The sequence below is a fragment of the Buceros rhinoceros genome, unplaced genomic scaffold (genome assembly GCF_000710305.1).
Source record: "Buceros rhinoceros silvestris isolate BGI_N320 unplaced genomic scaffold, ASM71030v1 scaffold12918, whole genome shotgun sequence".
Classification (NCBI taxonomy): domain Eukaryota; kingdom Metazoa; phylum Chordata; class Aves; order Bucerotiformes; family Bucerotidae; genus Buceros; species Buceros rhinoceros.
Window position 1 is genome coordinate 2,032 of NW_010427538.1, and position 13,420 is coordinate 15,451.

General features: G+C 42.3%; 1 protein-coding gene across 1 annotated transcript; it reads left to right on the forward strand.

Moving 5' to 3' along the window:
* The first annotated feature begins 356 nt into the window (after window positions 1–356).
* POLDIP3 (polymerase (DNA-directed), delta interacting protein 3) lies at window positions 357–12,685 on the forward strand. The gene is made up of 9 exons (XM_010141943.1): window positions 357–448; window positions 1,035–1,422; window positions 3,769–3,846; window positions 5,641–5,736; window positions 9,008–9,190; window positions 10,127–10,204; window positions 10,795–10,924; window positions 11,802–11,868; window positions 12,194–12,685. The coding sequence occupies exons 1-9, from the start codon at window positions 357–359 to the stop codon at window positions 12,366–12,368; spliced, it is 1,287 nt and encodes a 428-aa protein (XP_010140245.1). The 3' UTR covers window positions 12,369–12,685.
* The last annotated feature ends 735 nt before the right edge of the window (window positions 12,686–13,420 follow it).

Here is a 13,420-nt window from a genome sequence, read left to right on the forward strand (position 1 = left end):
GATGAATGGTGTAGCTCTCAGCAGCTTATTTTAAATTTTAAAAATCCAACATCCCAACAATAATATTTTTTCAGTACCTTAACTTTAAAATTTCTAAATTTCTCTTACTGCTTTGTCTTTTTTTTTTTAAAGAAACCCAGTGGGAAAAAGAAAGCCTTAACAATAGTTAAAGGAGGAACTGTATTAAAAATTTGAGCAAGATGGTTCCTTTTAGGGGACACTTTGAAAAAGTGAATCAGACTTGTAAGAAGCAGCCAGTTTCAGCTTTCACTGCATAATGGGCACCTTCTTAGTAATACTTGTGTAGCAGTACAAATGCTGTTCTTTCTGTGGGCTGTTAGCTCTCTGTGCTCAGTATGGTGATGATGATGCGTTTAAAAGTAAAAGCCATCGAGTACAGCAGTTTTCTTGTTACAGAAGAGGTGGTGATGTTAAAGTGCTTTGAATGGTAAGCAAGAAGCTGGCAGTTAATCAACTTTGAAACTGGTGGCTTTGAACTGAGATTGTGCTTGTACACCTTTAAATCCAAGCCTCTACACTCTCACAATTCTGAATTTGCTGCCCAGAATTCCTGCACGTGTAATTCTGTGTTTCCTTTGTATCAGGACATGTTTTGTGTTACAAAAGATGCTTTAGCAGACCTGCTCAGTCCTAAAGCTGGAAAGTCTGTTTCTCTTTGTCTTCAAAGGTTTCCCCAGAGTACCTAAGTTGTAGGTGAACTTTGTTTCAATGCAACATGTACTTGGCACAGCTTTGACACAGACCCTTTACTTAAGTTTGTAAATGTGAGCTTAAGGATGGATTTTGGAAATCAGTTCCTTAGCTGTTTATGTGGAAAGCTGTTTATGCATAAAACAACTTAAGAGCCCTGCCGTTGTATTTGGACATCTAACCTGAGTGGATTTCTGTGCTGTAATAGTGAGCTTTTGTTTGCAGCCACACAGACACTTTTATTGATACTGTGTCGCATCTTATAATGTCTGAAGCTCTGTTTTTAGCGGTTTGGTTTTGTTTGGGTTTTTTTTTCCCTCCAGGCTTAACACAGGGCCGGTGTTCGGAGGTGTAAGGTCACGCATTGGGATCCAGCAAAATCTTCTAAATAGATCATCACCAGCTGTCAGCTTCCAGCGGACATTTGATGCCCGACAGAAGATAGGACTCACTGATGCCCGACACAAACTGGGGGTTAAAGATGCCCGTGAAAAACTGGTTCAAAAGGACGCTCGGTTCAAAATCAAAGGGAAGGTGCAGGATGCTCGAGAGATGTTGAATTCCCGTAAGCAGCAAAGTGTTGCTGCTGAAAAGGTGGCTAAAGTGGTGGATGCCAGAGAGAAGATCAGCTTGAAAAGGAGCACTCCTGCTGCTATCAGCCCAACTATGGTGACAGTAAATCCAGCTGTGAAAATCACCAAAACTATCCAAGTAGGTCAAGCAAGCCTCCTCTGAACCTCTTGGTTATTCTACACCAGTTCGGTAGAAATGATAAGACACAAAGATGTTCACATGTTCATAACAGAAGCGATGGTCCAGCCTGCAGGGCAGAATTCGGAGGCTTTTGGGTGTCCTTGCAGCGGCTCAGGGCTTTTTATAGAATCCTAGTTTTCATGTAAATTTTCACTTGAATTTTGGGCCAAATAAAGACTAAAGCAGTGCTCCTGTCATCATAAAGTAGTTGTCTTGAATGGTTAAGTAGTCTCTTTCCTACCTAAATGCAAAGAAAATTTATGCATTTTTTGTCATTCTCATACCACCCCTCTTTGCAAGTGTAATGTGGTGGATTGTCCTGCCTAGATAACCACTTTATTCTAGTGGTGAGATAACAGTTTGGAATGTACAGCTATGCTTATATCTCAGAAGATCTAAAATTCAGTGAGCCCTTCTACAGTTTCTGTGTTTCTACTTCTGTGGTTTTCAGGAAACCCCTGGCTTCCAGGGATTGCCTCCTGCTGAGCTCGGGATTTTTTTCAATTGCAATGTAATGAGTTGGTGATCCTGACCTCCTAATTTCCTTTGACAGTTTTCTAATTTCACTTTGCTGTGTGTGCAGTAACTTGATTCTTAGCAAACTTCTCTGAGAAAACAACTGCTATTAAACTATGCCTGTGTCAAGTACAGGGGATAGAGTCAGAAGAGGAGTTTCCAGACTGCCAGGATTGTTGTCTGAGGAGTGGTTTTGTTCCTCACCTCTACAAGCACATAACTGAAGTTCCTAGCCTGCATCTTTCATTTTCCTCCTCCCAAAGATCAACAGTGTGCTTACACATACCCAGAAAAATCTCCTTTTTGCATCAGTTTGAAAGACTAAATGAGTCTGTTTTCTGTTCAGCTGTGGGTTTTGCTTGAGAGTATCAAACATAGTTCTGCTGTAAATTAGCCTAGGAAATTCCGATAACATGTCAGGTTTACTGCCAGGCTGACCTAAGAAAGAGAAAAGACTCTTGTGGCAGTGAGAGGGCTAATCACAGAGCAATAGAGCAGTCTGTTCAGTGGTCTTTAATTACTAGGGTAATTAGTACTCATCCTGTCCTCCTAAGCCAGATCACCACCATCAGCAATTTGAACATTTTCTGCCAAGTTTCTAGGAGTTAAAATAGTTTCCAGAGACTTGGTACAGTAGCAATTTGCTGTGATCTGAATTGTATGGCTTGGTTTGACCTATAGTACTTTCTGTTTGTTAGATAACATAGCACAAGAAAAAAATAGCATAGAATATAATGGTGAGTAAGAGTGGAGACAAAACCATGCACAGGAGCAATTATCTAATAATTTTTTTGAAGATTTATACCAAAATTCCAAATTGCCCACATCCCTCCTTTCTTCCCAGAAATGGGAGCAGAATCAAACTCAGTCTTGATCTGAGATGCATCACACAGCTCTTCATATCCTGTACTGTGGTCTTGTTTCTCATAAAGGAAGGAAAAAAGTCCTTAAAACCCAAAGAATTTTTATGCCTCTGGTGGTGTTTTCATAGGACAGGAGCCCTTGTTTCTAAATTGATGAGCAAATTGAAACATAAGGGTGCTGTGGTATAAGTTACAGTCTAGAGAAAATGCAGATCTGAAGATTTTACTGTCTGTGTGGGGTATTTTTGTAAGAAGACCCATTCTTTTTTGCAATGGACAGCTTGCAGCTTTTTGAAAAACAGGAAGAGTGTTTTTGAGGGTGTTGCTGCTTGATTTTGGTTCTTGATTAGTACAGCCACATTCCTTGACTACTACTGTTGTAGTTTCCCTGTTTCATGGGATAACAGGTTGCAGAAGGGTCAGCCACACTTCCTTGAGCGTTATTATATTCCACTACAGCTTATTCCACCTCTAGTGTGAAGGGGCAGTATGTCCTCCTTTGAAATGGAACTGAACTAAATTGTTGGGTCCCAACTTGTTGAGTCTTTGGTTCCCTGTAATGTGAAAAAAGATTATTTACTGATTTACCCTGTTCATGGTTTCATATTGGCAGAAATGTAGATCTAGTCAGGGCTGGAGTTAAGACCCCTTCCCACTAACCTTGGACTAAAACTCAGGTAATTTGAATCAGCTTCTTGCATGGCCCTAGGTTTTAATTTCTTTGATTAAGTGAAGCTGTCTTGTATTGAACATTTTATAGGAAACAGGTGTTATCTAATAGCATGTTGTGGTAATATGTTTCAGGAGCAGGACAGTGTGTTTCATTAAGTGGTCTCAGGGTCTTAACTAACAGCTCTGATCTTCTGAAATGGGGCTCTGGTGGGGCGTAGTGTTTAATGGTTTGGTACTTTCTCTCTAACTGCAGCAGAAGGCTCCGGTTCCTGGACACTCTCATCCATCGGGAATGAGGATCAATGTGGTGAACAACCATACACACAAACAGGTGGGTGCCTGCTCTGTGCTCTTCATTTGTTACATTTGGGGAGAAGGAAGGTGTCCAAAAATGCTAGCATGTGTAAGTAGGGAAGAAAAGTGTTTGGAAGTTCTCTAACAGCTTAGGTCCCTATTCTTGTGTGGTTTAAGATACCTTCATGGTAATTGAGGTTTTTATTTACTCTAACTGATCTTGATTCCTTGCGTCTTATATGAATGTGAAGTAGGTAGTTCCAGTTTTTATCTATATGTGGTAATGGTTTTTTCCCTAGAGACTGTGACCTTTAGCTCTGATGTCCTTCTGTAAATTTCTCAGTGACAACACATCAGATCAAGTTGATGGTGGTTTTGATTCACCACCCTGCCAGCTTCTTCAGAGAATGAATATGACTGTACATGTTCAAATGTGCTACAGTGAGACGGGAGAGGGTATAACCTTCCTGTGAAATCCCAGCTGTGGGTTCCTGCTGGAAACCTAACAGTGAATGATGTTAAGCAATATTCTGACGCACTTTCAAAGTTGCTATATCCCTTGTCAAGCAGACTTTGAGGAAGACCCTAGAATTTGTGCTATTTCTTCTGGGATCAGTTTTAGAGGCCTTTGTCAGAGTCCCCAGGCATTCAGCCACCTTGGGTGCTTTCAGAGAGAAATTACATGGTTTTATTACTTAATTTTGTGTGTGTGTATACATAAAACACTGCATGAAATACTGTAGAACTGACATTGACAATATCATGTCCTGGGTTTTTTGGCCTCAGTTATGGTAACTTTAGCTATTTGTGTATGTAACTGCTGTGTTGACTTGCTGCCCGCACTTACCCCAGATACTGTCATTTAAGGAAGTGTTTTCGTTATTCTGACTCTTCACTGTAAGCTTTGAATCCATTTCATTTGTCTCAAACTCAAGTCCATTCTCCTAGTGGTGTTTTCCCCAGTTCTTTTCTGCACAATTCTCTTCTGTTCTACCATCCCTTTTGGATTTTTCCTTCATGGCATTTCTGTGACTGGAACAACTTTCCTGTTTGTAAATCGGAATCTTGCTGGCTATGAAAACCCACTTACTGTGCAAGCTCTCATTGCTAATCCTGCCATTTTTTTCTTTACATTTCTACTGAATTAATGAGAAGATGTTTTGAGTTGTGACTCCTTGTGTTCTGGGTAGTGCCATATGTATATAGACTTTTTCTTGACATTATTTTGAGTCTGCGAAAAAATATGTGTGAGAGTTCACCTCAGTATTTTCATGCAGGGCTATGACTGTTAAGTTGACTGGAAAATTAATTATTCGTTCAGTAAATCTCCAAGTACAGTGTTTTCTGGAGCCAGATGGATATGTGCTGTGCTGAGGAAAGCAAGCTATTGAAAAGGAACGTTTGGTTCAGCTGTATTTGGCAAGCATCTGCTTAATTTAAGAAAAAAAACCAAACTTATGCACAAGTTTCAACTCCAAAGGTAGCAGGGTGCTAAAAGGAAGACACTGAGGCTTTGTTCCATTAACGTGGTTTAACCAGTCCAGACGAGGTTTAGGGATTAGAGAAATCTATATGTGGTTTCAGGACATGTAGAGAAACAGCTTTACTGTGGCATTTCTGGAAAGGAAGTTTGATAGATTTTTACACTAGTGTTTTGAAATAGACTTGTCCTTTCAGTTCTGTGTCCCCAAGCTGCAAGGACAGATATAAAGTCCAGTGTAGTCGTGTTTATTACCTGAAGAAGGCTGAAGACAGGAAAAAGCTACTTATTTGTAAATGATTCCTGGATTAAATCTACCTGCTTGTAAACTCTTACCTTGCTTCTCTTCAGGGTCTGTATGACATGGAAGATGATGATGAAAGTGTCTCTCCCCCTACGAGCAAACAGATGAAAATCACCACCACAAACAGTTTTCTGCACAACACGGTAAGGGATTACCTGAACAGTCCCCACCACACCATGCTCGCATTGGGTGGACATACAGGCTGCAGCTTTACAGGGCTTATGTTCTTTTAAAGTACGTAAACGGTACTTTCTCCTGAAACATTTGCTTGTCACCCCACCTCTCCCTTTGTGGCAATGCTTCTAGTGTTGTTTTCGGGCTGGAGTCCTTTAGGCTGTCTGTGGTTTTATAGGCCTTCTGCAACCAGAATGTGTGCTTTCTTCCTTGCTGGCAGGTTGCTGCATGTTAGCTCTTGAGGTTTTTCTTGTTGTGGAAGTGCTTTGAACCTATCTGGTTATTGTTTGAGAGAGCAAACAAGAGAAGCTTTCTGCTGCTTCTAGAGGCTGGGCATCAAAGCAAGGAATCTTTTGCCATGCAAAATCTTAGTTGGCAGCTTGTGGGGAGTACTGACAGTCTGGTATCAAGGGTTAGAGCTAGGCCGGCCACTAGACGAATGACAGACACTCTCTATTATGCTTCCCCCCATCCCTTTCCCGCCTTCCCAAAGAGGGGAAGGAGAAAAGGAGGAAGGAAGGGAGACTTAGGGATTGGAAAACAAAATTAAAACTGCTTAAAAGACAATAATAATAATAAAATGAAATATATACAAATAAATATACAACCCCCTTCCCCCCCCTTCCCAAAGAGGGGAAAGAAAAGGACTAAAGGAGAGAGAGACTTACAGATTGGAAAAGAAAACTAAAACGGCTTTAATGAATAATAACAATAAAATGAATGAATAATAACAATAAAATTAAATATAGATAATATATAATACCAAACCCAGGCCACCTGATGGCAGTCCTGTCACCACTGATGCTGTGGGCAGGCACTGGGGAAGGCCCAGGCTGGACTCAGCAGCAGATGGGAATCCTGGATTCAGGAATGCACGGACTGGGATCAAAGGCAGAACGGACAGAGCCCTCCTCAGATGCTCGACATTGAAGAAGAGAGTGAGAACCTTGTGATCCCTCAGCTTATACTGAATATGACATGAATGGGCTGGAACACCTTGTTGGTCAGTTTACGGTCACTTGTCCTGTCCGCTCCTCTACAGGTGAGGTCTCTAACTTACTGCCCCCCACCATGGTACACGGAATTGAGCAGAGACCTTGGTCTGCACAGGAGCGATTACAAGCAAGAGCCTTTCTGCAGACCGGTCCCTGGCAGTGACTGTAAACATCCAGCGCGACATGAATGGGCTGGAACACCTTGTTGGTCAGTTTACGGTCACTTGTCCTGTCCGCTCCTCTACAGGTGAGGTCTCTAACTTACTGCCCCCCACCATGGTACACGGAATTGAGCAGAGACCTTGGTCTGCACAGGAGCGATTACAAGCAAGAGCCTTTCTGCAGACCGGTCCCTGGCAGTGACTGTAAACATCCAGCGCTGTCACTTCTCGAAGCAGACACTGTCTGCAAAAACATGCAATTAACTTCAGAAGGTGCCGTCACTGAGAAGAGACTGAGCTGGAAAGTGAAATCACTGAACAGAATGAGTTCTGTCCTAACTCAAACCAGGACCTTTCATCCCTTATGTCATACCATTATTAGTTTAAAATTTCTTTCTACAGAAAAATTCATTAAGTTCATTTGGTTCACGATCGTGGATCTCCACCTATGACAGCAATCTTCTCAGGGCAGGAAAGATGTTATGAAATTCATTGTGGTTCATACCCACATCTGCAGGTTTACCTCAAGAGGAATGTCAACACAGACAAATGTGAGGTCCTGATCTAGGAATGGAATAACCCTCTGCAACTTAAGTTGAGAACTGACTGGCTGGGAAGCAGCTTTGTAGCCGTTTTGGGGTGGTTTTGTTGGTTTGTTGTTTTTTTTTTTTTTTTTTTTTTTTTTTTTTTTTTTTTTTTTTTTTTTTTTTTTTTTTTTTTTTTTTTTTTTTTTTTTTTTTTTTGAGGGAGCCTGGGGGTCCTGCTTAGTGATACACTAAGAACGAGGTAGCAGTGCACCCTTCCAGCAATGAAAGCCAGCTGTAGATTGTGTGTTAGTAAGATCATAACCAGCAAATCAAGGAAGATAATTGTTCCTGTATGTTTGTCGTTTTGAGAATGCATCTAAAGTTCTCTGCCTATTTTGGGGCTCTGTGATACAAGACAGACACTGACAGACCAGTACCAGTACAATAAGCTGGTCAGAGGGCTGTAGCGTGTGATGTGTGAGGAGAGGGTGAGAGACCAGTGTCTGTTTCTTAAGGCTGAGAAGGCTGTAGTGAGATCTGTCTATTCTCACTGCCTAACACATGGTCATAGGACAGGCAAAACCCAGGTCCTTTTCAGGAGTGAACAGGGAGAAGGTGAACCAACAAATGTGTTGCAGCAAAAGAAATTCTAGTTGGATATTGGGGTGCTGCGGAGGAGGAGGAGTTGTCCAGTTCTCAAGGTATTGACCAGCATCTGACACAGGAACCCACAGAGGTTGTGAATATGCCATTCTCAGGTATTCTGAGTTTAACTGTATAAGGCCCTGAGGCGACCTGATGTGTCTTTGAAGTTATCTCTGTCTCAGACACAGATACAGGTTTGCCCTAAGTTATTCTGTGGTTCTGAGAAAGTAAATTCATGTGGTTTAGTCATCACACAGGCAGCCTAGTGTAATGATTATCTCATGGTTGGTTTTTCATGTATATATTCAGAATAGAGCTCCTGACCATTTGTGATCCTTAAAGAGTCTTACCTTTTTGCGTGTGTGGGGTTTTTTCTTTTTTTTTTTTTGTCAGGAGTAAGTGTGTTTATCTCCAGTGTTCACAGCGACTACCATGCACAGTGTTTAGTCCAGGTAGTTCCAGTAGAAAGGTTACGCTCCATGTCTCTGTGTGCCCTAGCTTGGCATTTCTGAAGAAGTATTGTTGTTTGTACTAGGGCAGCTCAATCTTACTGTTAATGAGCAATCTTTGTGAATGCTTTGTAAAGCACTTGAAAATCTTTGGATAAAAGGAGCTTTTCAAATTCAAATCACACTGGTAAAGTTCATTTTAGAAGAATAAAACTAAACGGTGCTTGTTAGTGAGGGAAATGCTTTTTAGGGATAAACATACCTTTTTCTGTTTATGCCCATAAACTTTAGTTGATTTTTGTCTCAAAGGAGAAAGTTTCCAGTACTGTAGTGTTTTTGACACTGGGATGCGGTTGCACATTCTAGTGCATGCAAGTAATACTGTACTGCTGGTGGTGCTTGAGAAAGGATGACTTTTGTAGCCTGCAGCAATCAGAGATAACTTTGTTCTTTCTTCTTGTAGACTGGGCTGAGTGGCAATAAATTCTCCCTGTCCAAGACTGTTCCCCTGACTAAAGTGGTCCAGAATGACACATACACAGCTCCAGCTGCTCCTCCCTCTCCTATGCGGACAAAGGCCTTGACAAACATGTCCCGGACCTTAGTGACAAAGGAAGAGCCTCCAAAAGAACCAGCACCTGTTGAGGTGAGCTCAGTGAGGTTGGGAGATGCTCTTTGTAGAAGTCTCTGAGACATCTGAAACTTGCTGTACATCGGTCGTGAGCAGATAATTTCTGCCTGCCTTCCACTGTTGTTGTTGGGACTCCATCAAGCTTATTTTGATAACCACTACCCATGTCCCAAGAATTTGAAACCTGTCTGAACAATTTTTTCAGAGTTTATTGAGAGTCCGGGAATTCTCAGTGCATCTTGCTTCTCTCAACTTTTCTCTCTAGCATGTGAGCACATGGTTCTGGAGGAATCCATGGTACGTGGAGGTGGCACTTGTTGTTTGGACACTCATTGATGGCTTCTGTGTCCCTAGGACTAGTATTTTAACAGTAGTAAATATGTTGTCTTCTGACCACTCCTGTTAGCAAGGGGAAAAACAGGATTCCTCTAAATACAGCTGCTTGCTGTACACACAAGACACTGCTCAGGCAATTTGTAGACAACCTGCCTGGAAAAGCTTTGCCAAACTGCCTGATGTTGGGTAGGGGTAACCCACCAGATGTTCTCAGGTGTGTGGAGGTCAACATGCTCTTGAGAGGCTGGAGCTGTATTTTTGGAGTCTCTTGGCTCTTGTAGAGTGCAGCAGAGACCTGCAGTTGTAAGTGTGGGCATGACCAGAGAGTAGTGTGTATGTATGCAGATTAAGTTAGTATTAGACTAGGGAATGAAAGAGAAAAGTTACTTCATAGAGAAATTAGTGGGGGAAAGGGCCGTCTTTTCACCGTCAGATGAGCTGGGCTTTTGTAAGGGTTGATATTTCCCACTGCTAGCTCTAGCTCTCCTTTGTGTGTGTTTGTACAGACTTCTCAGATGCTCCTCTAGTGACTTTTTTTAATCCCTTCTCTGCTGTGCTGTCTTGCCTGCTGCATTTCTGACCTTTTTTATGTGATGCATTTGTTTGTGTTGGCAGCTGGCATTCAGTCCCTTGGAAGGCACGAAGATGACCGTAAACAATCTGCATCCTCGAGTCACAGAGGAAGACATTGTTGTGAGTGTGGTTTACTGCTGAACTGTGGATGAGTGACGCTTCCTTCCCTTATCCTACCTCTTTTGATAAATCAGTTGGTCTATGGCAAATGCAGTGAAGGGGGGGCATGATGTGGGTCTGCTTTCCTTGCAAAAACTGTGGGGGTTTCTGATTGATTGGAGGTTTGTTCACTTTTTTTAAAAAAGTGTGTGCTTAAGAAGATGGGACAAAATCTCATTTCTAGGGTGTACTGAGATATGTGACATCGCTTAGAGTTCATGCCAAAGGATGTGTGGTGTTCTCCTTGAACGTATGCCCCCATCCAAATTACCTAGATGCTTCCATTGTCAGCAGGCTGAGAATGAGCCTGGTCTTCATGTACGACAAATGGTACAGAGTACTGGCCTTGAGCTTTTCTGCTTGTGCAACCTGCATTGCTAATGCCACGTACTCCTCCACAGCAAGCACGGCAAGACAAGTGTCAAGATTCTGCCTTGTGTTTGCTAAGCAGGATGGGTGGTGCAATTAGGAAACGAAGCCTTTCTCACTTGGTGTCTTTTGGTTAAAGTGCTTTGATGTGACTGTGGTCATGACCCGCTCTCTGCCCTCAGGAGTTATTCTGTGTGTGTGGCGCTCTGAAGCGAGCCCGGCTGGTGCACCCTGGAGTGGCTGAGGTAGTATTTGTGAAGAAAGAAGATGCTATCACAGCATATAAGAAATACAACAACAGGTGCTTAGATGGTAAGTCTGAGGGCAGACTTGCGTTTAGGGTGAATCAATCTACAATGGCTTTGCCACATCAGCAGAGAGTTTGAAAGCATCTCAGATGCTTCTGTGCTACCAAGAGAGAGGAGATGCCAGAAAATCAGTTCAAAACTGAGACAACATAATACACTCCTATGTAACTAGCTGAATAGATGCACAGATCATTTAAGTGAAATTTAAAAACAAACAACATTTTCCTGGAAAGAGAATGCTCAAAGCTAGAGTCATGGTCCCAGTGAGTTCACTGGTTTAACTTACGGATTAAATTTCTTCTGTTTCTAATCCAGTGCTGAGAGCTAGATAGTCCTTAGGAAGGTCTGCCTGCTTACAGAGCAGCTGTTTGTAAAGTACAGGTAACACTAATGTTTGCAAAAGTCTCAAGGTGTAGTTGGAGACATTTTTAATTGTACTTGTAAAACAGTGTCAGCCTCTCTGTAAACTTTGTACAATGCAATTTTTAGTCTGGATCCACCTGCAGTGTTATTACAGACTGAAGTTAGCTGTTAATTTTTAGCTGGAAATAGATGCTTTTTCTTTCTCTAGGTGACATGTTACAAATGTCAGGTGAGGAGGAGACAGCTGAGAATGGGAGATTCTCTTGCGTCTCTGCTAAGGGTTTTGTACCGCTATGTGACGTCTTAATTAGTGTGATTCTTCTTATTGTACTGAATGTTTCAGCGGCTCTTTTGTTGCTGTGATTTTGCAACAAAAGATGTATGAGCTGTTCTTTCTCATGTTGCCTCAGCATATGGAATTCTATTGCTTTCACTGTTGTGTGATGTTTCTGGGGTCTTGCCTTACCACAATTCTGATAGAAGGACTTTTTTTTATTGTGTGTTTTGGTTTTGCTTAGGTCAACCAATGAAGTGCAATCTTCATATGAATGGGAATGTCATCACCTCAGACCAGCCCATATTGCTGTAAGTGTCCCTTGGGCGGGGGGAAGAACCAAACACCGTTACAGGTCCTCTTCTGAGGAGAACCTGAGGGGAGGGGAAGGAAACTGTTGGCAAATTGTTGTCCCATGAATATGTCGAGCTGAGTGCAGTATAGCTTGACTCCATAGTGTTCCCAGTCCAGAGGTTCAAAATGAGTCTGAGACAAGGAAGTTACGTGAAGAAAGCATTTTTAAAACATTTATCTCTAATACTGGCAATGGGGCAACAGCAATAACAGTAAATACAGTGTTAAGTTTTATTTTGTAATGAGAGGTTAAATACTGCTTTTTTTTTTTTAATCTTCCAGCCGATTGAGTGATACCCCTTCAGTGAAGAAGGAAGGAGAACCACGCCGGTCAAGTGCAAGCGCCTCCTCAAATCCCCCAGCTGAAGTGGACCCTGACACTATCTTGAAGGCACTCTTCAAATCCTCAGGGGTTTCTGCCTCTGTGCAGCCCACAGAATTCAAAATTAAACTCTGAGAAGGGGCATCAAGCAGTGGACTGGAAAACTCATTTAAGTTGGGGAATGAGAAAAGCGCAGGGGTGCAGATGTTATTTGCATTTGCCTGCCTTGAAATTTTTTGTTTTCTATGATCGTTACCTTACTGTACAATAGTGTTTCCTTTTGTGTGTGTACTTTCTGTTTTCATAGTTGGAGTTTTCTTCCATGATTTTTTTCCAAGAGAATAACCTCCCACTTCTGCCAGTAATGTATTACCAAACATATAACGTGTAACTCTATCCTTTACTCCAAAGCCCCTAGTGGCCATTAAAAGTGCACATAGACTTTGAGGGAAGGAGTGGCGATCTCCTTCTCTTTTCCTCCCACTGACCTTTAATTAAAAGGTGCATCCCCTTGATTATCAACAGGCAAGAATGCCATGTTGTTTCTGAAATTGCTGCACTGGGTACAAAGTCATGTGCGGCTCCATGCAGGAGGCACCATCTTGCATCTTGGACTTGCAGGCGATTGGTGGCATACTGCTTCACTCTGGCTGTTGGACGCTTTGCTGCTCTTCTTTCACTGAAGAGCTTCCCGCTCTGTACGCCAGGTATCAGGCAGGAAGGACATACGCACGAGTGTACCGCCTGTTGTGCTGTGGGAGGGATGCTCAACTCCCAATAACGAGGAGGGGTGACGGGGGGCAGGGAAAAGGCTCTGGCATTTGTACAAAGAATATACTAGCCCTGTAGGGTATATAACAAGTCCTGTGTTCAGAGCTAGAGGAAATCAAAGTGTTTCACTCCCATTAGACTGTATTGCATCCTCCTACTGATGCAGGGACATTGTTTGTTTTTTTGTTTCTTACCTTCTAACTTAACCCAGTCTCCTACAAAAGGAAGGAGCTGGCACCTTTTTCAGATACAGTACGTAGGAAGCAGTCTTTTCTTGTGCCTGAGAGCCCACTTCTTCGAGAGATGCCATTTGGGCAGTGTTTGGCTGCTGTGTGGGCATGCTGCTTGCATGCATGGATTTGGAGGGCGATTCCTGTGTTCATGGCTTCAGGAAGAGGTTTTGTAGAGAAGAGCGG

Coding starts and splice junctions, on each gene's coding strand:
- POLDIP3 (XM_010141943.1), top strand. CDS start 357: ATGGTGATGATGATGCGTTTAAAAGTAAAAGCCATCGAGTACAGCAGT. Junction 3,847..5,640: donor ACAACCATACACACAAACAG/GTGGGTGCCTGC, acceptor GCTTCTCTTCAG/GGTCTGTATGACATGGAAGA. Junction 10,925..11,801: donor CAACAACAGGTGCTTAGATG/GTAAGTCTGAGG, acceptor GGTTTTGCTTAG/GTCAACCAATGAAGTGCAAT.